This window comes from Bos javanicus, chromosome 2 (assembly GCF_032452875.1).
Source record: "Bos javanicus breed banteng chromosome 2, ARS-OSU_banteng_1.0, whole genome shotgun sequence".
In the NCBI taxonomy this organism is placed as follows: Eukaryota; Metazoa; Chordata; class Mammalia; order Artiodactyla; family Bovidae; genus Bos; species Bos javanicus.
In genome coordinates, this window is record NC_083869.1 from 8,930,732 (window position 1) to 8,956,627 (window position 25,896).

Sequence of the window (25,896 nt, forward strand, 5' to 3'; positions counted from 1 at the left end):
AAGTGCTGTGAGAGGGCATTAGAGGGAAGACACCCTGAAACCAAATCACAGACAACTAGTCAATCTAATCACATGGACCACAATGTTGTCTAACTCAATGAAACTAAGCCATGGCGTATGGGGCCACCCAAGATGGGCGACTCATGGTGGAGAGATCCGACAGACTGTGACCCACTAGAGAAGGAAAAGGCAAAACACTTCAGTATTCTTGCCTTGAGAATGCCATGAACAGTATGAAAAGGCAAAATGATAGGATACTGAAAGAGAAACTCCCCAGGTCTGTAGGTGCCCAATATGCTGCTGGAGATCAGTGGAGAAATAACTTCAAAAAGAATGAAGGGATGGAGCCAAAGCAAAAACAATACCCAGCTGTGGATGTGACTGGTGATAGAAGCAAGGTCCGATGCTGTAAAGAGCAATATTGCATAGGAATCTGGAATGTCAGGTCCATGAATCAAGGCAAATTGGAAGTGGTCAAATAAGAGATGGCAAAAGTGAATGTCGACATTCTAGGAATCAGCGAACTGAAAAGGACTGGAATGGGTGAATTTAACTCAGATGACCATTATATCTACTCCTGCAGGCAGGAATCACTCAGAAGAAATGGAGTGGCCATCATGGTCAACAAACGAGTCCGAAATGCAGTACTTGGATGCAATCTCAAAAACGACAGAATGATCTCTGTTCGTTTCCAAGGCAAACCATTCAATATCACAGTAATCCAAGTCTAGGCCCCAACCAGTAACACTGAAGAAGCTGAAGTTGAACAGTTCTATGAAGACCTCCAAGACCTTTTAGAAGTAACACCCAAAAAAGATGTCCTTTTCATTATAGGGGACTGGAATGCAAAAGTAGGAAGTCAAGAAACACCTGGAGTAACAGGCAAATTTGGCCTTGGAATACGGAATGAAGCAGTGCAAAGACTGATAGAGTTTTGCCAAGAAAATGCACTGGTCATAACAAATACCCTCTTCCAACAACACAAGAGAAGACTCTATACATGGACATCACCAGATGGTCAACACTGAAATCAGATGGATTACATTCTTTGCAGACAAAGATGGAGAAGCTCTATAAAGTCAGCAAAAACAAGACCAGGAGCTGACTGTGGCTCAGACCATGAACTCCTTATTGCCAAATTCAGACTTAAATTGAAGAAAGTAGGGAAAACCACTAGACCATTCAGGTATGACCTAAATCAAATCCCTTATGATTATACAGTGGAAGTGAGAAATAGATTTAAGGGCCTAGATCTTATAGATAGAGTGCCTGATGAGCTATGGAATGAGGTTCGTGACATTGTACAGGAGACAGGGATCAAGACCATTCCCATAGAAAAGAAATGCAAAAAAGCAAAATGGCTGTCTGGGGAGGTCTTACAAATAGCTGTGAAAAGAAGAGAAGTGAAAAGCAAAGGAGAAAAGGAAAGATATAAACATCTGAATGCAGAGTTCCAAAGAATAGCAAGAAGAGATAAGAAAGCCTTCTTCAGTGATCAATGCAAAGAAATAGAGGAAAACAACAGAATGGGAAAGACTAGGGATCTCTTCAAGAAAATCAGAGATACCAAAGGAACATTTCAGGCAAAGATGAGCTCGATAAAGGACAGAAATGGTATGGATCAAACAGAAGCAGAATATATTAAGAAGAGATGGCAGGAATACACAGAAGAACTGTACAAAAAGATCTTCACGACCCAGATAATCACAATGGTGTGATCACTGACCTAGAGCCAGACATCCTTTAATGTGAAGTCAAGTGGGCCTTAGAAAGCATCACTATGAACAAAGCTAGTGGAGGTGATGGAATTCCAGTTGAACTGTACCAAATCCTGAAAGATGATGCCGTGAAAGTGCTGCATGCAATATGCCAGCAAATTTGGAAAACTCAGCAGTGGCCACAGGACTGGAAAAGATCAGTTTTCATTCCAATCCCAAAGAAAGGCAATTCCAAAGAATGCTCAAACTACCACACAATTGCACTCATCTCACACGCTAGTAAAGTAATGCTCAAAATTCTCCAAGCCAGGCTTCAGCAATATGTGAACCGTGAACTTCCTGATGTTCAAGCTTATTTTAGAAAAGGCAGAGGAACCAGAGATCAAATTGCCAACATCCGCTGGATCATGGAAAAAGCAAGACAGTTCCAGAAAAAAACATCTATTTCTACTTTATTGAGTATGCCAAAGCCTTTGACTGTGTGGATCACAATAAACTGTGGAAAATTCTGAAAGAGATGGGAATACCAGACCACCTGACCTGCCTCTTGAGAAACCTATATGCAGGTCAGGAAGCAACAGTTAGAACTGGACATGGAACAACAGACGGGTTCCAAAAAGGAAAAGGAGTTCGTCAAGGCTTTATATTGTCACCCTGTTTATTTAACGTATATGCAGAGTACATCATGAGAAATGCTGGACTGGAAGAAACACAAACTGGAATCAAGATTGCCGGGAGAAATATCAATAACCTCAGATATGCAGATGACACCACCCTTATGGCAGAAAGTGAAGAGGAACTCAAAAGCCTCTTGATGAAAGTGAAAGTGGAGAGTGAAAAGGTTGGCTTAAAGCTCAACATTCAGAAAATGAAGATCATGGCATCCGGTTCAACCACTTCATGGGAAATAGATGGGGAAACATTGGAAACAGTGTCAGACGTTATTTTTCTGGGCTCCAAAATCACTACAGATGGTGACTGCAGCCATGACATTAAAAGACACTTACTCCTTGGAAGGAAAGTTATGACCAACCTAGATAGTGTATTCAAAAGCAGAGACATTACTTTGCCAACAAAGGTTCGTCTAGTCAAGGTTTTGGTTTTTCTTGTGGTCATGTATGGATGTGAGAGTTGGACTGTGAAGAAGGCTGAGCGCTGAAGAATTGATGCTTTTGAACTGTGGTGTTGGAGAAGACTCTTGAGAGTCCCTTGGACTGCAAGGAGATCCAACCAGTCCATTCTGAAGGAGATCAGCCCTGGGATTTCTTTGGAAGAAAGGAATCTAAAGCTGAAACTCCAGTACTTTGGCCACCTCATGCGAAGAGTTGACTCATTGGAAAAGACTTTGATGCTGGGAGGGATTGGTGGCAGGAGGAGCAGGAGACGACAGAGGATGAGATGGCTCGATGGCATCGCTGACTTGATGAACGTGAGTCTGAGTGAACTGCGGGAGTTGGTAATGGACAGGGAGGCCTGGCGTGCTGCGATTCATGGGGTCGCAAAGAGTCGAACACGACTGAGAGACTGATCTGATCTGATCTGACCATTATATCTACTACTGTGGGCAGGAATCCCTCAGAAGAAATGGAGTGGCCATCGTGGTCAACAAACGAGTCTGAAATGCAGTACTTGGATACAGCCTCAAAAATGACAGAATGATCTCTGTTCATATCCAAGGCAAACCATTCAATATCACAGTAATCCAAGTCTAGGCCCCAACCAGGAATGCTGAAGAAGCTGAAGTTGAACGGTTCTATGAAGACCTACAAAACCTTTAAGAAATAACACCCAAAAAAGGTGTCCTTTTCATTATAGTGGACTGGAATGCAAAAGTAGGAAGTCAAGAAACACCTGGGGTAACAGGCAAATTTGGCCTTGGAGTATGGAATGAAGCAGAGCAAACTAATAGAGTTTTGCCAAGAGAACATACTGGTCATAGCAAACACCCTCTTCCCACAACACAAGAGAAGACTCTGTACGTGGACATCACCAGATGGTCAACACCGAAATCAGATTGATGATATCCTTTGCAGCCAAAGATGGAGAAGCTCAATATAGTCAGCAAAAACAAGACCGGGACCTGACTGTGGCTCAGACCATGAACTCCTTATTGCCAAATTCAGACTTAAATTGAAGAAAGTAGGGAAAACCACTAGACCATTCAGGTATGACCTAAATAAATCATTACAAAATGCAAATACTTTGTAATGATATAGCTTTGTACTCTGATGCTGGGAGGGATTGGGGGCAGGAGGAGAAGGGGATGACAGAGGATGAGATGGCTGGATGGCATCACTGACTTCATGGACGTGAGTCTGAGTGAACTCCAGGAGTTGGTGATGGACAGGAAGGCCTGGCGTTCTGTAATTCATGGGGTCACAGAGTCGGACACAACTGAGCGACTGAACTGAACTGAACTGAACTGAGTTTTGTTATTCTATTATCACTCTTGAACGTAGTGAATATACCATACTGCCAGAGCCTCAGGAAATTTGATCTTAATTTTAATTGTGGGTCTTAAAAAAAAAATCCTGATGCCAAAATATCCCTTATAGTGATGACTCAATGCCTCAGGCATGTGGAATTTGAGGGGTGGGTAGTTAATAAAGAGACAAAGAAGACTCCGTACTGACTTGTTAAAATTTGGTATCTGGCAAATGTGCAGTTACACAGCCTTAGATCTCTCTTGGGAAACTGCCCAAACATTTGCATTTTCACAGTGTATTTATTTAGAAAATACTTTTTTCCAGAGAAATATCTGGCTCTCAAACCTCTCACTGAGATTATGCAAGTTCAGTAACTATCAGGAACAAGAGTTGGAAGTCTAGTGAGAAATGTATTTAACAAAAATTCATTTATAGACTCTAATTGTTATGAATAGTTTGGAATTTTCAGTTGAAAATACTACTTATAAAAAGTAAATTCAAAACATAAGAAAAGAAATAGAAAACTGTTAGAATCTCAACCGGACTTTTTTCTTCCTCCCCTTACTATAGATTTATGCCTATGTTTCCTTCCTTCATTCATTATCCTTGGTATTAGGGTTCTGCAAATTCACCCAAAATTAGAAACACTCGAGAAAACACAAAGGTTAGAGATAAAAACAGGCTCTAGGTTTTTGTGGGAAGCCCCCCAGGGATCAGCCAAACTGAGTGGACAGAAGCACTAAACACCAAGAAGATACTGACATTAGCCACTGCTGAGTAGAAAATTGGAATTATTTTTCAAGTTACAGTTTTTTATATTTTCCTGGTTGTCATGTTTTGTCTCCCTGTCTTTTCATTAGTGTCAGTTCAGTTCAGTCGCTCAGTTGTGTCCAACTCTTTGCGACCTCATAATCGCAGCACGCCAGGCCTCCCTGTCCATCACCATCTCCCGGAGTTCACTCAAACTCACGTCCATCGAGTCGGTCATGCCATCGAGCCATCTTATCCTCTGTCGGCCCCTCTTCCCTCTGCCCCCAATCCCTCCCAGCATCAGGGTCTTTTCCAATGAGTCAACTCTTCGCATCAGGTGGCCAAAGTACTGGAGCTTCAGCTTTAGCATCATTCCTTCCAAAGAAATCCCAGGGCTGATCTTTAGAATGGACTGGTTGGATCTCCTTGCAGTCTAAGGGACTCTCAAGAGTCTTTTCCAACACCACAGTTCAAAAGCATCAATTCTTCGGCACTCAGCTTTCTTCACAGTACATCTCTCACATCCATACATGACCACTGGAAAAACCATAGCCTTGACTAGAAGGACCTTTGTTGGCAAAATAACGTCTCTGCTTTTGAATATGCTATCTAGGTTAGTCATAACTTTCCTTCCGAGGAGTAAGTCTTTTAATTTCATGGCTGTAGTCACCAACTGCAGTGATTTTGGAGCTCCAAAAAATAAAGTCTACCACTGTTTCCACTGTTTCCCCATCTATTTCCCATGAAGTGATGGGACCGGATGCCATGACCTTAGTTTTGTGAATGTTGAGCTTTAAGCCAACTTTTTCACTCTCCTCTTTCACTTTCATCAAGAGGCTTTTGAGTTCCTCTTCACTTTCTGCCATAAGGGTGGTGTCATCTGCATAATTGAGGTTACTGATATTTCTCCCAGCAATCTTGATTCCAGCTTGTGCTTCTTCCAGCCCAGCGTTTCTCATGATGTACTCTGCATATAAGTTAAATAAGCAGGGTGACTATATACAGCCTTGACATACCCCTTTCTCTATTTGGAACCAGTCTGTTGTTCCATGTCCAGTTCTAACTGTTGCTTCCTGACCTGCATATAGGTTTCTCAAGAGGCAGGTCAGGTGGTCTGGTATTCCCATCTCTTTCAGAATTTTCCACAGTTTATTGTGATCCACACAGTCAAAGGCTTTGGCATAGTCAATAAAGCAGAAAGAGACGTTTTTCTGGAACTCTCTTGCTTTTTCCATGATCCAGCGGATGTTGGCAATTTGATCTCTGGTTCCTCTGCCTTTTCTAAAACCAGCTTGAACATCTGGAAGTTCACTAGTATACTGCATTAGTTCATTAGTATATTGCAAGAAATAAGCAGCCAAAATGAAATTTCTTTCAGACATGGCCAAGTACTCATTTGCTTAATTTTAAGAGTAAAATTTTTAAAAAGAAGTTCAATGATATGTGATAAAGAAAATCTAAACTTAAAAGTTTAAATTATATAAGAAGCGTGATGATAGTATATATGTAAACACGTGATTTTTCCCAGATAAATTTATAAGATGAGAAAATAACAAGACTGTACTCCAAACTAATGTTAGAATAGAATAATAACTGCCTCCATGTTGTTATATACTTTTCCCAAAATGATGTAGTGAAAATTTAATGCAGCCCTTCCAGCTTACTATGTTCTTCCATTCTTTTTTGAGCTTTTTTGCACTTTGACTCCTGCCTCAAGTTCTCATCTCATTACCATTTCCTTTGAGATGTGCTCGGCCAGTCACCAAAGCTAAATTGCCAACATATTTCTAGCTCCAAAAGACTTTAATTCTTACAGAAACACTCACTTTAGATTAAGATTTGTATGTCTAACCTTTGAACTATTATCAGTCAGTTCAGTCGCTCAATCATGTCTGACTCTTTGCGACTGCATCAACTGCAGCACGCCAGGCCTCCCTGTCCATCACCAGCTCCCAAAGCTTACTCAACTAATGTCCATCGAGTTAGTGATGCCCTCCACCATTGCATCCTCTGTTTTCCCATTCTACTCCCACCCTTAATCTTTTCCAGCATCAAAGTCTTTTCAAATGAGTCAGCTCTTCACATCAGGTGGCCAAAGTATTGGGGTTACAGCTTCAGCATCAGTCCTTCCAATGAATATTCGAGACTGATATCCTTTAGGATGGATTGATTGGAACTCCTTGCAGTCCAAGGCACACTCAAGAGTCTCCTCAAACACCACAGTTCAAAAGCATCAATTCTTTCACACTCAGCCTTCTTTATAGTCCAACTCTCGCATCCATATATGACTACCTGAAAAATCGTAGCCTTGTCTAGATGGACCTTTGTTGGCAAAGTAACGTCTCTGCTTTTTAATATGCTGTCTAGGTTGATCATCTTTTCTTCCAAGAAGCAAGCGTCTTATAATTTCATGGCTGCAGTCACCCTCTGCAGTGATTTTGGAGTTTTGGAGCCCCTGAAAATAGTCTGTCATTGTTTCCATTGTTTCCTCATCTATTTGCCATGAAGTGATGAGACCAGATGCCATGATGTTAGTTTTCTGAATGTTGAGTTTTAAGCCAACATTTTCACTCTCCTCTTTCAGTTTCATTAAGAGGCTCCTTAGTTCTTCTTTACTTTCTGCCCTTTGGTTGGTGTCATCTGCATATTTGAGGTTATTGATACTTCTCCCAGCTATCTTGATTCCAGCTTGTGCTTCTTCCAGCCCAGCATTTCTCCTGAAGTACTCTGCATATAATTTAAATAAACAGGGTGACAATATACAGCCTTGACGTACTCCTTTTCCTATTTGGAACAAGTCTGTTGATCCATGTCCAGTTCTAACTGTTGCTTCCTGACATGCATACAGATTTATCAGGAGGCAGGTTAGGTGGTCTGGTATTCCCATCTCTTTCAGAATTTTCCACAGTTTATTGTGATCCACACCGTCAAAGGCTTTGGCATAGTCAATAAAGCAGAAATAGATGTTTTTCTGGAACTCTCTTGCTTTTCCCATGATCCAGTGGAAATTGGCAATTTGATCTCTGGTTCCTCTGACTTTTCTAAAACCAGCTTGAACATCAGGAAGTTCACAGTTCATGTATTGCTGAAGCCTGGCTTGGAGAATTTTGAGCATTACTTTACTAGCGTGTGAGATGAGTGCAGTTGTGCGGTAGTTTGAGCATTCTTTGGCATTGCCTTTCTTTGGGATTGGAATGAAGACCAACCTTTTCCAGTCCTGTGGCCAAGACTGAGTTTTCCAACGTTGCTGGCATATTGAATGCAGCCCTTTAACAGCATCATCTTTAGGATTTGAAATAGCTCAACTGGAATTCCATCACCTCCACCAGTTTTGTTCGTAGTGATGCTTCCTAAGGCCCACTTGACTTCACATTCCAGGATGTCTGGCTCTAGGTGAATGATCACACCATTGTGATTATCTGGGTTGTGGAGATGTTTTTCTGTACAGCTCTTCTGTGTATTCTTGCTACCTCTTGTTAATAACTTCTGCTTCTGTTAGGTCCACACAGTTTCTGTCCTTTATTGTGCCCATCTTTGCATGAAATGTTCCCTTTGTATCTCTAATTTTCTTGAAGAGATCTCTAGTCATTCCCATTATATTGTTTTCCTCTATTTCTTTGCATTGATCACTGAGGAAGGCTTTCTTATCTCTTCTTGCTATTCTTTGGAACTCTGCATTCAGATGGATATATCTTTCCTTTTCTCCCTTGCCTTTTATCTCTCTTCTTTTCACAGCAATTTGTAAGGCCTCCTCAGACAACCATTTTGCCTTTTTGGACTTCTTTTTCTTGGGGATTCTCTTGATCACTGCCTCCTGTACAGTGTCACAAACCTCCCTCCATAGTTCTTCAGGCACTCTGTCTATCAGATCTAATCACTTGAATCTATTTGTCACTTCTACTGTATAATTGTAAGGAATTTGATTTAGGTCATACCTGAATGGTTTAGTGGTTTTCCCTACTTTTTTCAATTTAAGTCTGAATTTGGCAATAAGGAGTTCATGATCTGAGCCACAGTCAACTCTCAGTCTTGTTTTTGCTGACTGTATAGAGCTTCTCCATCTTTGGCTGCAAAGAATATCATCAATCTGATCTTGGTATTGACAATCTGGTGATGTCCATGTGTAGAGTCTTCTTGCGTTGTTGGAAAGGATGTTTGCTATGACCAGTGTGTTCTCTTGGGAAATCTCTATTAGCTTTTGCCCTGCTTCACTCTATACTCCATTGCCAAATTTGCCTGTTACTCCAGGTATTTCTTTACTTCCTAATTTTGCAATTCAGTCCACTATAATGAAAAGGACATCTTTTTTGGATGTTAGTCTAGAAGGTCTGTAGGTCTTCATAGAACCGTTCAACTTCAGCTTCTTCAGCATTCCTGGTTGGGGCATAGACTTGGATACCTATGGTATTGAATGGCTTGCCTTGGAAAAGAACAGTGATCATTCTGTTGCTTTTGAGATTGCATCCAAGTACTGCATTTTGGACTCTTTTATTGACTATGAGTTCTACTCCATTCTTCTAAGGGATTCTTGCCCACAGTAGTAGATATAATGGTCACCTGAGTTAAATTCACCTGTTCCACTCCATTTTAGTTCTCTGATTCCTAAAATGTCGATGTTCACTCTTGCAGTCTCCTGTTTGACCACTTCCAATTTGCCTTGATTCATGAACCCAACATTACAGGTTCCTATGCAATATTGCTCTTTACAGGATCGAACTTTTCTTCCATCAATGGTCACATCCACAACTGGGTGTTGTTTTTGCTTTGGCTGTGTCTCTTCATTCTTTCTGGAGTTATTTCTCCACTGATCTCTATTAGCATACTGGGCACCTACCGACCTGGGGAGTTCATCTCTCAGTGTCCTATATTTTTCCTTTTCATACTGTTCATGGGGTTCTCAAGGCAAGAATAGTGAAGTGGTTTGCTATTCCCTTCTCCAGAAGAAGAAGGGAGAAGAAGCTCAAGAATCAACAGCTTCACATTTTGTCAGAACTCTCCATCATGACAACTACCATTCCTAATCAAATTAGAACAAAAACATCTCTCAGTTTGGGCCTAAGGTCTTTACAAATCAATGCTGTATTTTCAATTTTTTAGACTTTCAAAGAGCCTGAGATGGTATTTTCAGTAAAGAATAAGGTCCATGAATATTGTCCTTCCATTTTTACAGTATACCCAAAATGATGTCAAGGATTACTTAGAATGATTATGATAGCTAACAGCTGGAATTAGTTATAATTCTAATGACTCTTCCATTTAATCCTCACACCCTATGAAATAGGTTTTAGTAAAATACCCAGTCTATAAATTAGTAAATAGGGAGAAAGTAATGATAAACATATTGTCAAATTTACATAATTAGTAAGTCATACAACTGGTATTTGAAGCTTTATAGTCTGTGCTGGGTTACTAGAGCTGCCATGAAAAAACTATGACAAAGTGGGTGGCTTAAACAACAGAAATGTATTTTCTCACTGTTCCGGAGGCAATAGAGTTTGAGATCAAGGTATCATTTGCATTGATTTCTTCTAAGGCCTCTCTCCTTGGTTTATTTGTAGTCAGCCTTTCTCGGTGTGTCTGTGTTCTCATCTTTTTTTGTAAAGACACCAGTCATATTGAATTAGGACCCACTCAAATGACCTCATTTATCCTTAATTATCTCCTCAAAGGCCTTATATCTCCAAATACAGTCACATTCTGAGGCACTACGAGTTAAGATATCAACATATGAATGTGGAGAGGACACAGCTCTGCTCATATTACAGAGCTGGCAAAGAACTTATGTCCATAATATATAAAGAACTCCTACAACTCAATAATGGAGAGAAAAAGAATCTTAAAAAAAAAAAAAAAACTCAAGTTATTTGGACAGTAACAGAGGAACTGGTAGTTGTTACTTTTAAAATACGGTACTCAAAGAAGATCTTTTGGAGAGAGGATATCTGACAAGTGTCCTGACTAAAAGGACAGAGCCTTTCATTCTGGAATCTTGTAGAAGAGTATTCCCATGACAAGAAATAAAAAATTTAAAGTACTAAATCTAGAATCAGTATGGTTTGCTCAAGAATCAACAGCTTCAGTTGAACCAAAGGATTAATAGGCAGTTTCCATAAAGTCAAATGATTACCAAAAAAAAAAAAAAAAACCTGACAGGAGATAAAGTTCAAAGAGGAGCTGGGAATGACTTATCAGACTCCTTTTCCCTTGTTGAAATGATCTTACCTCATGATGATGGTGGGAATACTGCAAAACATTTCCCAGCTTCTGCTTTGTGTCTTTAACTGCCCTTAATATTGTTCCACTTAGAAAACAATCTCAAATGTACTCTGTCCTGACCAAATTTGCCCCTAATATGCACACTAATCAATACTTACATTAATTCACTAAGTCGTATGACTAGCACAACAGATCACTCAGGATGTAATTGAATCCTCTGTCCACATTCTGTGTATTCAATGACTCAGTTTTATCAAAGTAATTCAAGATATCTGCCCCTTTATCTATAATTCCACTGATAACCCTCTGTTTATAATTTCAATCTGATTTGCAACATTCTAGATATTAATTCCAATTATAATTTTGTCCTCTCAACATCTCTCCATTTTTGTGGATTTTGTTAGTAGAAAAATCATATAATGTTTTTTAAATTTTTCTGGTTTAGAAAATCTGAATTTTTCTTTTCTGTAACATTATCTCTCAAGATATTTTCTAAAAATATTTTATGGGAAAATAGATACTTGACAAGTAAATTTAGAAATGCAGTTCTGTATCTCCCATAGAGGACACCATTGCACATTACCGTATTAAATGTTTGTTGAAAGTCCTATAGTTGAGAAACCTATATAAAAAGTTAAACTTAGATATAAATATATATTGGCCTATGAAAACTCTTTTTAATGTAACAACTAATAACATTCTTGCTGAACTGGTATTCTAAGAACATACCTTGACTAAAATGATAAAAATAGATGCTACAAATTATCATTAAAGAGACTATAAAATGTAAGTTATGCAATATAACTATAAGTTATTCTGCAAAGTAAGTAAAATGTGTTAATTCAAATGCATACATTTTTAGAACTGAAATGGAAGTTAAGGACAATCTATTTCAAGTCCTGCATTTTATGAATCAGGTTCATAAACATAAATTTATTTTAAAGGTTACTTAGATTGCTGGCAGTGCTGAACTTAGAACTTCTAGTTTATTGCCCCAGTATATAAATACTGTTTTTATTCAAGGTAAATAATTACATTTATTGTCCACTACTATGTGCCTAGTGTATGCAAAGATATTCTCACAATTTATCTTGGCACTTAACGTTACTTGTGTATAGAATTCAATTGATTGAGCATAAATTCCTTAAGAGTCAAGGCTTTCTCTAGTTTTTTGAATATCCCTTAGTGTCTAACATATTATTATATACAACTAGTTACTGACTCAACACATATATGCAATATACTCTTGCTTAAATAACTTCTGATGTCAGATTACAAACTAAATGGGATTTATTAAGAGTGAAGATCCTATTCCTGGTTCACAGCTGATGCCTTCTTGCTGTGACTTTACATGATGGAAGGTACAAGGGATCTCTGTGGGATTTCTTTATAAAAACACTAATCCCTTCCATCATGACCTAATTACCTCTGAAATGCTTCCTAATACCAAAACCTATGAGAGTTAGAATTCTATATCAAGATTTGGGGAAACACAGTCAGACCATAGCATAATCCAACCAACAATGGAATGTTCACATCGTAACCAACAATTTGTATTATCAGTTTTTATTCATCTTAGTTGTAGTATCCCCCACAATAGTGCTAATTTGTATTTTTTGATGAGTAATAATGTTGAGCATCTTCTACTATGCTTATTGGCTATATATATATAAAATCTATTGAAAAGTTCCTATACAGTCTTGTTTTGCTGATGTTTTACTTTTATTTTAGGTTTAAGGGCTCATTAACAAAAGAAACCACTTATCACACACAATAATTTTGATATTTAATAGATTGTTTGACGTAATTTCAGTGTGTGTGTATGCTAAGTTGCTTCAGTCATGTCTGACTCTTTGTAACCCTGTGGACCGTAGCCCACCAGGCTCCTCTGTCGATGGGATTCTCCTGGCAAGAAGAGTGGAGTGGGCTGCCATGCTGTTCTTTAGATCTTCTTGACCCAAGGATGAGACTTGTATCTCTTATATCTCCTTCATTGGCAGCAGGTTCTTTATCATTAATGCCACCTGGGAAGCCCAACTTAATTTCAGTATACAATTATTAAAAGAGGAAATGTGGAGACAATAGAGAAAAGTAACAGCACATACATCCTCAAATTCCGCCATCCAATATCCAGACTTGAACAGTCCTGGGAAGTCCCTTGTTCACACTAATCTGGAGTCCCAGTTGGGAAAATGTCCCAGGCAGTGCATCCACCCCATTGGCAAGATTTCAAATTGCTGTTTGGGGGTTTGCAATGGCTTGTACCCCAGGGCACAACCTGATACTGTCATCAGTTTGCACGCAAAAATGCAGCTCTGGTTTAATTTTAACTTTTACAATGCTGTTTCTCTCACCTTATAAGTCGTAAGACTTCTTAGACCTACAGGTAGAGGGGGCCGGGAGGAGCTGGCCAGGCCCTGGGGCGTTAAAAGATTCCAAGACCCACCCCATTTCTTATCTAAAGTGCTGCCTGACTTGCTGTGCTTGCCAGCAGGCTCAGAATGCAGGCAGTGACCAGGCAGGTCAGAAGCAGGTCAGAGGCCTGATATTGCTGTCCTGCTTCTGAAGCCTGAATAAGACTTCCTCCATTTTAATTTCCTTAACAAATCTTTAATCCATTTTTAATTGCATATTTATTTGTAGTTCTTTATACATTTTCAATATATAATCTTAAGATATATGAATTTCAAATACTTCCTCACAATTTGCCTTTTCAATATCTTAATGATATTTCCTTTGATGAACAGAATTTCTTGATTTTAATGAAATACAGTTATCACTGTTTTATTGTATTTAACAGGTGCTGTCTATATCCTGATTCAAAAATGCTTGCCAACTTCACCATATTCTCCTGTGTTTTTTCTCCTAGCATTTAATGTTTTACCTTTCACATTTAAATGGTTGAATTCTCTTGAGTCAATTTTTGTGTATGATACTAGATTGGGTAATACATATTTTTAACAGGGCCAGCTAGTAAGACAGTAGAGTGCAGAAAGGTACAAGGATGTATAAGAAGTGAGTCAATTAGTACACAGCTTCAGTTTGGGTTTGTTATTTATCTTGTCACTTTGCAATGTAATGCATCTTGAAATTTAAAAAATAAGTAAATTACAATAACATATAATTAAATCAGTTCTCTCTGATCACCACAAATTGCAATTTTATGAATGTTATAACTTGTTGTACTATTTTTTTTCAGTGGTGCACCCAAATCAATCTTCTACATTGCTCTTAGAAATTGTATTATTTAATGCTTTTGGTCACTTTTCAGAAGCAATATTATGGAGAAGAAAGAGCACTGAACTAGCAGTTTGCTCACTTGAATTTAAGATCTGTATCAGTCATTAATTAGCTATGGCTTCTTAAATAGCATACTCATAGTTTTTTCTGTTCAACTTCCTTTTTTTCTAGAAGCAATAACCCGCTTCTCCTGGGAGCTACACCTATCCACTCCACCCTTAAACTCAGATATTTACATTAATATTTGCAGTGTTTTGACATATTCATATTTCCTGACCCTTTTATAGAATCCACCAAATACTTGCTAATCTCCTGTAACTTTTGACCTCAAGCATATTGGTTAAGCTGTGGGACACTTCCCTATCATTTCTGAGCTCAAGCTTTGTGAACCTAGTCCAGGAAGAAAAGAAGTCATACTGTTTTGACTAGGCCCTTCTTATGCAAATTCCTTCATGTTCATGTTTCCTGTATATCAGCAGTTCCAAGTCCAAAAATTCAAGCAATCATAGATCAGGTAGTACTATAGCATTTACTATTGAAAAAGATCCACATATAAGTGAACCCACATAGTTCAATCCATATTGGTCAAAGGCCAATGGTGCATATGTATATTTGTGCATACATTTAAATACATATATATATATATGTGGATTCAAGTACTTTATGATATGATTTAGAAGGTATATAGCACTGCTACCAAATATAATTTTAAAATGTGTTCATCTTTGCAGTGTCGTGAGAAAATAGATTATCCATTTCACTGGTGATTTTAATGACGTTTAATGCAAATTGTCATTTATCACTTTACTTATTATTTAAGACTACACTTTAATGATGTATACTGTAGCTGTGATCCACTACAGACATAAACAAAATACTAAATTGTTTTTGATGGAGTATCGGTTCCTGCATTTGTGAACATGTACTGATAACATTGCTGTTTCCTTCCTGATTCCGATGGCAGCAGCGACTGAGAATGTGCATGCATTCTCTTCTTTTCTCTGCCCATGCTGCATGAACATTACACATTTCCTTCCACTTTTGAATACAAAGGAAAAATAGCCTTTAAGTGTGCTTTTCCATTATTTTTTGCTATGGATCTTAAACAATTTTGAAACAGGAAGTCTCACTCTTCTCCTGAAATCTGTTTCCTATAGGCTGTAAATGTGTTGATTTATAACTTAAAGTCACTTTTCTGTGAAACTCTTTTGCGTGAGATAACTCCTTAAATTGATGGAGAAAAATTGGGGCAAACAACTGGCTATAATGTTAAGACATTTCTTTTTTCAACAGTTCTGTTTGCAATCTCATAGGAAATCTGGTTAGGAATTGTATAAAAACAGAAATATATTTTAAAGGAAACAAAGATGAACATTTGGAGAAGGCAACGGCACCCCACTCCAGTACTCTTGCCTGGAAAATCCCATGGATGGAGGAGCCTGGTAGGCTGCCATCTATGGGGTCACACAGAGTCGGACATGAGTGAAGTGACTTAGCAGCAGCAGCAAGATGAACATTTGGAAATGTATTTCTTTTTTGAACATGGTAGTAAAGGGAAAGAGGAATCAGAAATTGAAAGTTGTATTCAAGAAATGATAGAAAATTTCAAATAAAATTAGTTCTGACTCAGAAAAGAATAGTTATGAAAAAGATGTGGCAAATAGAATTACATATGAAATGGATCTTAATACACACTTAGTCATGTTGATAAGCATTACCCATGTCTCAATTATTGCTATTTAAGTGTGTATTTTCAAGACTGAACCATGACCTGTGTATTTGAATATTATTAGCTATATGCCCTGAAAATATGTGTGTCTACTATACTGAATGCTAATACATGTTTTAAATATGACTTAAGGAATTTGTGAACAGAGATGTATGAGAATACACATTAAGTGTCATAGAATGTCATAAATGTCAAAGCTATGCTTAAGATTCCTAAGTTGATGTGTATAAATCCACATCAACTCTCTATTCATTAGGTATATCTATGTTTTATATTTCAGACATCTCTGAAATCTTCATTAACATAATGAAGAAAGAACAGATTTTGGGGGTTTCTGTATGTCTGCTGCTTAGCTGTGCTTCTGCCCCTCTCAATGCTGTTCCTGAGGAAGGTGAAGAATATACAAACATTACAGGTAAAATGTTAGAAGCATTCATCCTTTTAATCCAAAAATTAATATATTTTTCTTCATCTTGAAAGAAAAGAAGTTTTACTGAAATGATATTTTTCCAAAACCTTAGTATAAAAAAAAAGTCATGTAAGGGAAGAAGATCTCTCATTTCTCAGATTGTATATTAAAACCTGAAGTATCTCTGGAAAATTGCAAGTAAAATAAAATGATATAGATACAGCTCTCTATGAACCTTGATGTCACCTTTGACTGTGAAAAGTGTGAGAAGGAAAAGGAAACAGCAGGCATTGAAGGTTTCAGTTTTTCTCTCCTTCCTGTCTTTATATTCCTCAAACAAGAACTTCTCAGATGAGTCCAATGTGAGAATACAGCCAAGCTGGATACCAGGAGATGGGGATAACAGAAGACAGTTCTACTCCCATAAAGTTCTGTGCTTAAAAATAAAATACAGTTGACTCTTGAGCGATGCAGGAGCTGGTGCACCATCAGTGAAGTAGAGCATCCACTTGTAACTCATATTCAGCCCTCTGTATCCACAATTCCTTTATGTCTGGCGTTCTGCATGCAGATTCAGCCAACCACAGATCATGCACTAGTGCAGTACTGACTGTTGAAAAAAAAATCTGTAAACGTGGGCCCACGCAGATCAAACCCGTGTTGCTCAAGGGTCAGCTGTTGTAACAATAAAGCAATAGAACAAGGAGGAGACTGTGTAGTGATCATTATTATAGATTTATTTCTTTCTTAAAAGCAATATTTTGTGGCAAATTAGTAAATTATTGATAGAAACTTCAACTCATTGTTAATAATGAGAGGCTGAACAAAATGAAAGCTTCTATTCATATGTGTGTTTGTGATGTACGAACGATTTCCACAAATACCTTTTTATTTCATATCGCTTACAGCTGTTTAGTGTGATTTTGTTCAGTGTACTTCCCTTTGATACAGATTGAATAAACACATCTTATGTGCCTGAAACTCTGGTAGATGCTAGGGAAGACCTGATGACTGAGACTGGGTTCTCCAAAATGTCATGATTTCACAAGGAAGACAGGTTATTTCAGTACAGTGTAGTAAGTGAAATGATAGAGGCATTCATAGGGTACTGCTGTTGACACAAAGAAGAGGGGGCCTCATCTATACTTGGCTGTCTGAGAGCTTGACCTGGGGAAGTCCAGATGTCCATGCTACACCACTTCAGCCCGCACCCAAGAAGCAGACACTGGGAGCAGACTTGAAGGTCTGCCCCAGTTGGACCCACAGCTTGAAATCCACCCACCCAAGCAAGCCCAGCCTACAGCAGCCCCAGCGGACTGGTAGATGAGAAGCAAACCCAGCTGGGATCAAAAGGGTCAGTCACGTCCTATCCATGTGTGAAAAGCAAAGCCTTATTGTTGTATGCCACTAAAAAAATATATATATTGTTGGGAAAATTTCCTAAAGATGGAATGTTATTTGATAAAGTTAAAAACCATTATGTGTCTTATTAAAGTAGGAATGTCATCACTATGAGATGAGATCTAATCCTTCATTCTGCTCATTTCTCAAAAAAGGGATGGCTAAAATTTTAATATTATGGAGGTAGATAGAGAAGGAATACGGAGATTAAAGTAAATCCTAATAGGAGAAAAGCAGGCAATCCCATTTTAGGAAGTGGGAGGAGAAAGAGTCCACGTGTTCCCAGTATTCACCTAGCCCAAGAAGTTCTCTCAATTAGGCTGAGAAAGTGAATGCCAGTTAATCAGGAGGTTCCTAAAGTTGTTGCTACTGCCACAGTCAGCGAAGAAAACAGAATTAACCCATCAATGTTTAAACCCAAGTTTAAAATCTCTGGGTAAATACAGACCAAATCCAGCTGAATAAGGAAAAACCTTGGTTGTAAAGCCAGATGTGAAGACCACTTAGCTGACTGGCTGCACAGACTTATGCAGTCTTGTTTTTGTTTTATTTTCAATTAATCCTGTGTTAGCAGGATACTTTGTCTGTCTCTGGGCTTCCCTGGTAGCTCAGCTGGTAAAGAATTCACCCTCAATTCCAGAGACCCTGGTTCGATTCCTGGACCAGGAAGTTCCCCTGGAGAAGGGATAGGCTACCCACTCCAGTATTCTTGGGCTTCCCTAGTGGCTCAGCTGGTAAAGAATCTGCCCACAATGTGGGAGACCTGGGTTCGTTCCCTGGGTTGAGAAGATCCCCTGAAGGAGGGCATGGCAACCCACTCCAGTATTCTTTCCTGGAGAATCTCCATGGACAGAGGAGCCTGCTGGGCTAGAGTCCATGGAGTCCCAAAGAGTCAGACACAACTGAGTGATTAAACACAGTGTCTGTCTCAATTTAATTTTGGAGATATCATCTACATTATGCCATGGTCATGCCATCGTTTTATAGAAGTTCAGTGAAATAATGTACTAGTATTTTATTGAAAAACATTATGAGATTTTATGGCTTCTGTCATAAGTCAATAGTAGCCATTTTAAAATTAAGTCAACCAGCAGGGAGGATGAAATAGAGAAACTTCTTGATAAAAAAAAAAAAATGACAAAAAAATTGTGGTGAAAACTTTCTTTAAAAAAAAATCCCTTCGGACTAGGAGAGACAAAATTATCAGGGAACATTTAGAGAAAAGCAAGTCTATTTCATAACACTTAGAATCAGATGCGCCTAAGTATGCATTTGTAGTTTGTCATATGGCAGCTTTGCAAAATTAGATGAGTTTATATAAACTCTCTGACTCCCAGTATCCTAATCTATAAATAAGTGATGTAAATAACTACATTCAGATGGCTGTTATGTAAATTGCATAAAAGCAGCTGGCACATTTCCTAGCACAGAGAAGGCAGAATACATGTCTGTGTTCTATCTTTCCAGAGAAACCAGTCTTTTAGTGAGAGAGTCAAGTAGCATGTAGACTCCCAGGCAGTACGTTATCTTAAAGCTCTAGGTTTCCAGACAAATCCCAGGAGGAGGAGGACTCTAACAACCAAGGACTTGACACATCCCTAAATATTACCCTGAGCCCTCCCCTCAGTACCCCAGAACCAGGGGGAGGAAGAGTGAAATTGTAATCCTCAGACTCTGAAAAATAAAATGCAAGGAATCAATTATGAACATGATTAAATATGAACCATAATTCTGTTTATTTCGTCAAATTAAATTCCTGTTACATTGCCCTGTATGTGTTTTCCAGTTGTATGGCCTTAGGTAGATCCTTGTCATAGTCAATGCTTTCTTCAAGTTTCAGGAAGGAAAGTTACCGCTGACCCCCTCAGAGCAGCTTAAGTATCTTATTAAACATGGTCACAGCATCTTGAAGTTCTTTAATATTTATATAAGTAAGTCTGAGTGTCTGCATGAGCCATGAAGTTGGGGCATGGGGTGGAGATCACTGACACTTAATCTTCCGTCACATCTGCCATGACAGCACGGTGCCTGACATATACGATCAGCACACAGTTGTTAACTTTTGAAAAGGTTTATCTAAAGTAAAAAGTGAAAACAAGATAGACTTTCATCCAGTTTTAGTAGTGGCATGGCTTTGTGTTTAAAGGAGCCATGTGATCACTCCCCCAATCAGGAATGATGTTGCTCAAGTGTGAGGTCACAAGCTCACTGCACAAAAGAATAAAGAATATTCTAATGCAGGATTTGTGTAAGAAATACCATAAAATTTGAATGGTAAAAATGAATAATTAGATAATAATTAGTAAAATATGTTAATCAAATTAATTCTTAGTGCTTTCTTTAAGAAATTATTATAAAAGCATTACCTGCTTTCATCATTGAAACCTTTTACAAAGTTATGTGGCAGCCTGGGAGGGAGGGGAGTTTGGGAGAGAATGGATACATGTATATGTATAGGTTGAGTCCCTTTGCTGTCCACCTGAAACTATCAGAACATTGTTAATTGGCCATATCCCAATACAAAATAAAAATTTTTTAGAAAAAGGAAAAACAAGAAAAAAAAAACAACTATTCTAATTTTTATAAAGTAAAATTTAGAAAAATTTATTGAGTAGAAATTGTAAAACTCAATCTACGTTCTTGATTTAAATATCAATTAAGGAATCTCAGTCACACAGATCTGTGACTGTATCACTCAGTTATTAAGAAGATGTGAGATACCTGATATAAAATTATCTGGGGGTCAGATCTAAAGCCATCACTTAGAGTGTGAACTGAGAAGTTAATTTTTGCAGTATTATTTTATAATTTGCACAGTGGAGATAAAAATGCCTTGTGATTATTAAATAACATAATTGCAAAATGTCCGGCGCACAGTAATCTCCGTGAACCGTTTGCAGTCTTTCCTACCCAGACTCTGCTACTACTGCAGAGCAGTTACCTTTTGTGTGTGTGTGGTGCTCTGCCGCCACCTGGTGGCGCGATTACTAAATAACACGTTGAAAATAGGCTGGTATTTCTATCCTTAAACCATAAAATGTAAACTAAAAATTTGGCATGATGATAAAGAATATCACATATATGAAAAGTCAAAAATATTGGCAATTATCAATGAGAAAAATCTGATTAAAATTATTATAAGAAATAGTTCTCCTACATATACAGTGTATGGCAACTCTGGCGATGCTTTCCACATTGTACAAGCATCCTCTTTAAAGGTGCTTGTCTGAAGCACTGCTGCAATGATTTGGTGTCTGTAAAGTTCCACAATAACTGTAACTTGGGAATCAGGACCATCATATTATATCAGAAGTGCTATAATGTGTTGTGCTGTGCTTAGTCACTCAATTGTGTCCGACTCTTTGTTACCCCATGGGTACAGCCTGTCAGGCTTCTCTGTCCATGGGGATTCTCCAGGAAAGAATACTGGAGTGGGTTGCCATGCCCTCCTCCAGGGGATCTTCCCAACCTAGGGATCGAACCCAAGTTTCCTGCATTGTGGGTGGATTCTTTATCATCTGAGACACCGGGGAAGCCCAAGAATACTGGAGTGGGTAGCATATCACTTCTCCAGGGGATCTTCCTGACCCACGAATCAAACCAGGATCTCTTGCATTGCAGGCGGATTCTTTATCAACTGAGCTACCGAGGAAGCCCTAGGAATTTCTGAAATCATGGAATATACCTATACAATTCAAAATGTCAGAATGTTTGTATTCTAGCTCACTTCTCAAAATTATTCACATGGCTTTTGAGATCTGATTATAAGATCAGATCAGATCAGTCTCTCAGTTGTGTCTGACTCTTTGCGACCCCATGAATCGCAGCAGGCCACACCTCCCTGTCCATCACCAACTCCCGGAGTTCACTCAGATTCATGTCCATCGAGTCAGTAATGACATCCAGCCATCTCATCCTGTGTCGTCCCCTTCTCCTCCTGCCCCCAATCCCTCCCAGCATCAGAGTCTTTTCCAATGAGTCAACTCGTCGCATGAGGTGGCCAAAGTACTGGAGTTTCAGCTTTAGCATCATTCCCTCCAAAGAAATCCCAGGGCTGATCTCCTTCAGAATGGACTGGTTGGATCTCCTTGCACTCCAAGGGACTCTCAAGAGTCTTCTCCAACACCACAGTTCAAAAGCATCAATTCTTCAGCGCTCAGGCTTCTTCACAGTCCAACTCTCACATCCATACATGACCACATGAAAAACCATAGCCTTGACTAGACGAACCTTTGTTGGCAAAGTAATGTCTCTGCTTTTGAACATGCTATCTAGGTTGATCATAACTTTCCTTCCAAGGAGTAAGTGTCTTTTAATTTCATGGCTGCAGTCACCATCCGCAGTGATTTTGGAGCCCCCCAAAATAAAGTCTGACACTGTTTCCACTGTTTCCCCATCTATTTCCCATGAAGTGATGGGACCGGATGCCATGACCTTCAAAGTTTTCTGAATGTTGAGCTTTAAGCCAACTTTTTCACTCTCCACTTTCACCTTCATCAAGAGGCTTTTTAGTTCCTTTTCATTTTCTGCCAATGAGGGTGGTATCATCTGCATATCTGAGGTCATTGATATTTCTCCCAGCAATCTTGATTCCAGCTTGTGTTTCTTCCAGTCCAGCGTTTCTCATGATGTACTCTGCATATAAGTTAAAGAAACAGGGCGACAATATACAGCCTTGACGAACTCCCTTTCCTATTTGGAAACAGTCTGTTGTTCCATGTCCAGTTCTAACTGTTGCTTCCTGACATGCATACAAATTGCTCAAGAGGCAAATCAGGTGGTCTGGTATTCCCATCTCTTTCAGAATTTTCCACAGTTTATTGTGGTCCACACAGTCAAAGGCTTTGGCATAGTCAATAAAGCAGAAATAAATGCTTTTCTGGAACTCTCTTGCTTTTCCCATGATCCAGCAGATGTTGGCAATTTGATATCTGGTTCCTCTGCCTTTTCTAAAACCAGCTTGAACATCAGGAAGTTCACGGTTCACATATTGCTGAAGCCTGGCTTAGAGAATTTTAAGCATTACCTTACTAGCATGTGAGATGAGTGCAATTGTGTGGTAGTTTGAGCATTCTTTGGCATTGCCTTTCTTTGGGATTGGAATGAAAACTGATCTTTTCCAGTCCTGTGGCCACTGCTGAGTTTTCCAAATTTGCTGGCATATTGAGTGCAGCACTTTCACAGCTTCATCTTTCAGGATTTGGAACAGCTCAACTGGAATTCCGTCACCTCCACTAGCTTTGTTCATAGTGATGCTTTCTAAGGCCCACTTAGACTTCACATTCCAGGATGTCTGGCTCTAGGTCAGTGATCACACCATCGTGATTATCTGGGTCGTGAAGATCTTTTTTGTACAGTTCTTCTGTGTATTCTTGCCATCTCTTCTTAATATCTTCTGCTTCTGTTAGGTCCATGCCATTTCTGTCCTTTATCGAGCCCATCTTTGCATGAAATGTTCCCTTGGTATCTCTAATTTTCTTGAAGAGATCTCTAGTCTTTCCCATTCTGTTGTTTTCCTCTATTTCTTTGCATTGATCGCTGAAGAAGGCTTTCTTATCTCTTCTTGCTATTTCGAATTCTGCATTCAGATGTTTATATCTTTCCTTTTCTCCTTTGCTTTTCGCTTCTCTTCTTTTCACAGCTATTTGTAAGACCTCCCCAGACAGCCATTTTGCTTTTTTGCATTTCTTTTCCATGGGGATGGTCTTGATCCCTGTCTCCTGTACAATGTCATGAACCTCATTCCATAGCTCATCGGGCACTCTATCTATCAGATCTAGGCTCTTAAATCTTTTTCTCACTTCCACTGTATAATCATAAGGGATTTGATTTAGGTCATACCTGAATGGTCTAGTGGTTTTCCCTACTTTCTTCATTTTTTTTTTTATTTCAACCATCAATGGCATTTTATTTTGGAAGTTTCTATGCATTCCATAGGTATTAACTTCCTTTCCCTCACTACTCCCTCCTTAAAAAAAATTACAAAGATTAAAAAAATATATATATAAACTCTCTTACCTAATTTCTCTTAAGTCTTAGTTTAAAAAAACTTCTCCTTTATGAGAATACTGTTTTTTTAAGGAGAACTCACAGTCTGCCTTTATGCTCACTACAGATTTCTACTCCTTCCTGGAGAAAAAATGGTCAGTGCGTCTGCTTCTTTTTAATAAATTCATTTCTTGATTATTACATATTATCATTCCCCACTTGACACCTTCTTAGAAACTTGATTGTTGGATGCATTTTTCATTTGGCAAAAATTCAGTGTAGCTTTGTGTGGGATGTCTAAGTGTCAGAAACAGCAGTGTTGATGTTCTGAGAGGAAAAATATATACAGAGATGCATGCAATCCCTGGAAGAACAAATGCAAGAGACTGAAATAGGGGGCACACACAGTTAAGAGGGCTGATAGACACTACTTGGTTTTGAATTCTATGGCTGTCAGCCACTGAAGACTGCAGTGTAGGCCAGAATATAAATTTCTACAAGAGGTTGTTAGGCACTGCGAAATGACAGAGTTGGCTTCACTTTGTTTTAAGTACATAAAGCAGACACACACGAGAAGGAGCAGTGTGGGTCATGTGCAGTGAGCAGCTATCTGTGAAATATCGTGTAAGAACATTTCTACAAATGCTCAGTCAATGTAGGCACTGGGGAAGAGAAAAGAAGCATCTGATCAAAATACACTTTCATCTCTAACTCACCCAAGACCCCAGACCTCCTCAGTGCCTCAGATTTGCAAGGCCAAAATGAAGTTTAGAGTTATGAGTCATTCTAGGTCATCTGCAAACTGGTTTGTTGGGGCCATCTCCGAAGACCAGGGTGTGGCCGAGAGAGCAGCAAGTCTACCCGGAAGGGTATGCCTTAATGATCTTCACATCGTCCACGGGGCAGTCCTGGGAGTTTGTTTCCACCATTCCAGCTCGATTCACCATGCCTATACCCTGACACACACGGCCAAAAATGGTATGCTTGCCATCAAGCCGCTGGGTGGGAGCCAGGGTCACAAAGAACCAGCTGCCGTTGGTGTCAGGCCCTGCATTGGCCATTGCGAGAATTCCAGCCCCTGTGAATTTCAAGTCTGGATAAAGTTCGTCTTCAAACTGCTTGCCATAGATAGACGCACCACCTCGACCTGTCCCTGTTGGGTCACCTCCCTGGATCATAAAGTCTTTGATGATTCTGTGGAATTTGGTGCCATGGTAGTAACCTCGACGAGCCAATTCAGCGAAGTTCTTACAGGTCTTTGGAGCATCCTTCCAGTACAGCTCCAGCACGATGATCCCCATGCTGGTCTCCAGGTACACGTTGGGCGGCTGCCAAGAGTCTGGAGGAATCGCCACCATGGCGAGGCTGGCGGAAAACCTACTTTCTTCAATTTAAGTCTGAATTTGGCAATAAGGAGTTCATGGTCTGAGCCACAGTCAGCTCCTGGTCTTGTTTTTGTTGACTGTATAGAGCTTCTCTATCTTTGGCTGCAAAGAATATAATCAATCTGATTTCGGTGTTGACCATCTGGTGATGTCCATGTATAGAGTCTTCTCTTGTGTTGTTGGAAGAGGGTGTTTGTCATGACCAGTGCATTTTCTTGGCAAAACTCTATCAGTCTTTGCCCTGCTTCATTCCGTATTCCAAGGCCAAATTTGCCTGTTACTCCAAGTGTTTCTTGACTTCCTACTTTTGCATTCCAGTCCCCTATAATGAAAAGGACATCTTTTTTGGGTGTTAGTTCTAAAAGGTCTTGGAGGTCTTCATAGAACCGTTCAACTTCAGCTTCTTCAGCGTTACTGGTTGGGGCATAGACTTGGATTACTGTGATATTGAATGGTTTGCCTTGGAAATGAACAGCGATCATTCTGTCATTTTTGAGATTGCATCCAAGTACTGCATTTCAGACTCTTTTGTTGACCATGATGGCTACTCCATTTCTTCTGAGGGATTCCTGCCCACAGTAGTAGATATAATGGTCATCTGAGTTAAATTCACCCATTCCAGTCCATTTCAGTT

The 25,896-nt window shown here is 39.1% G+C and overlaps 2 protein-coding genes across 3 annotated transcripts in view; one reads left to right on the plus strand and one right to left on the minus strand.

Moving 5' to 3' along the window:
- TFPI (tissue factor pathway inhibitor) overlaps positions 1-25,896 on the plus strand; it is a 94,134-nt gene that overhangs the window by 30,210 nt on the left and 38,028 nt on the right. For both annotated transcript variants that reach the window (XM_061433308.1, XM_061433297.1), the window contains exon 2: positions 16,360-16,494. In XM_061433308.1, coding sequence (XP_061289292.1) covers positions 16,386-16,494 — 109 coding nt within the window. In that variant the 5' untranslated portion in view covers positions 16,360-16,385. The remainder of the gene's footprint in view (positions 1-16,359; positions 16,495-25,896) is intronic.
- On the minus strand, positions 24,570-25,248 carry LOC133257430 (peptidyl-prolyl cis-trans isomerase-like 1). Its single transcript, XM_061433283.1, has one exon. It carries the CDS (start codon positions 25,233-25,235, stop codon positions 24,735-24,737), a length of 501 nt encoding a protein of 166 aa, XP_061289267.1. The 5' UTR covers positions 25,236-25,248; the 3' UTR covers positions 24,570-24,734.

Bases quoted from the DNA above. Each gene is read 5' to 3' on its own strand.
- LOC133257430 (XM_061433283.1), bottom strand. From the start codon at position 25,235: ATGGTGGCGATTCCTCCAGACTCTTGGCAGCCGCCCAACGTGTACCTG.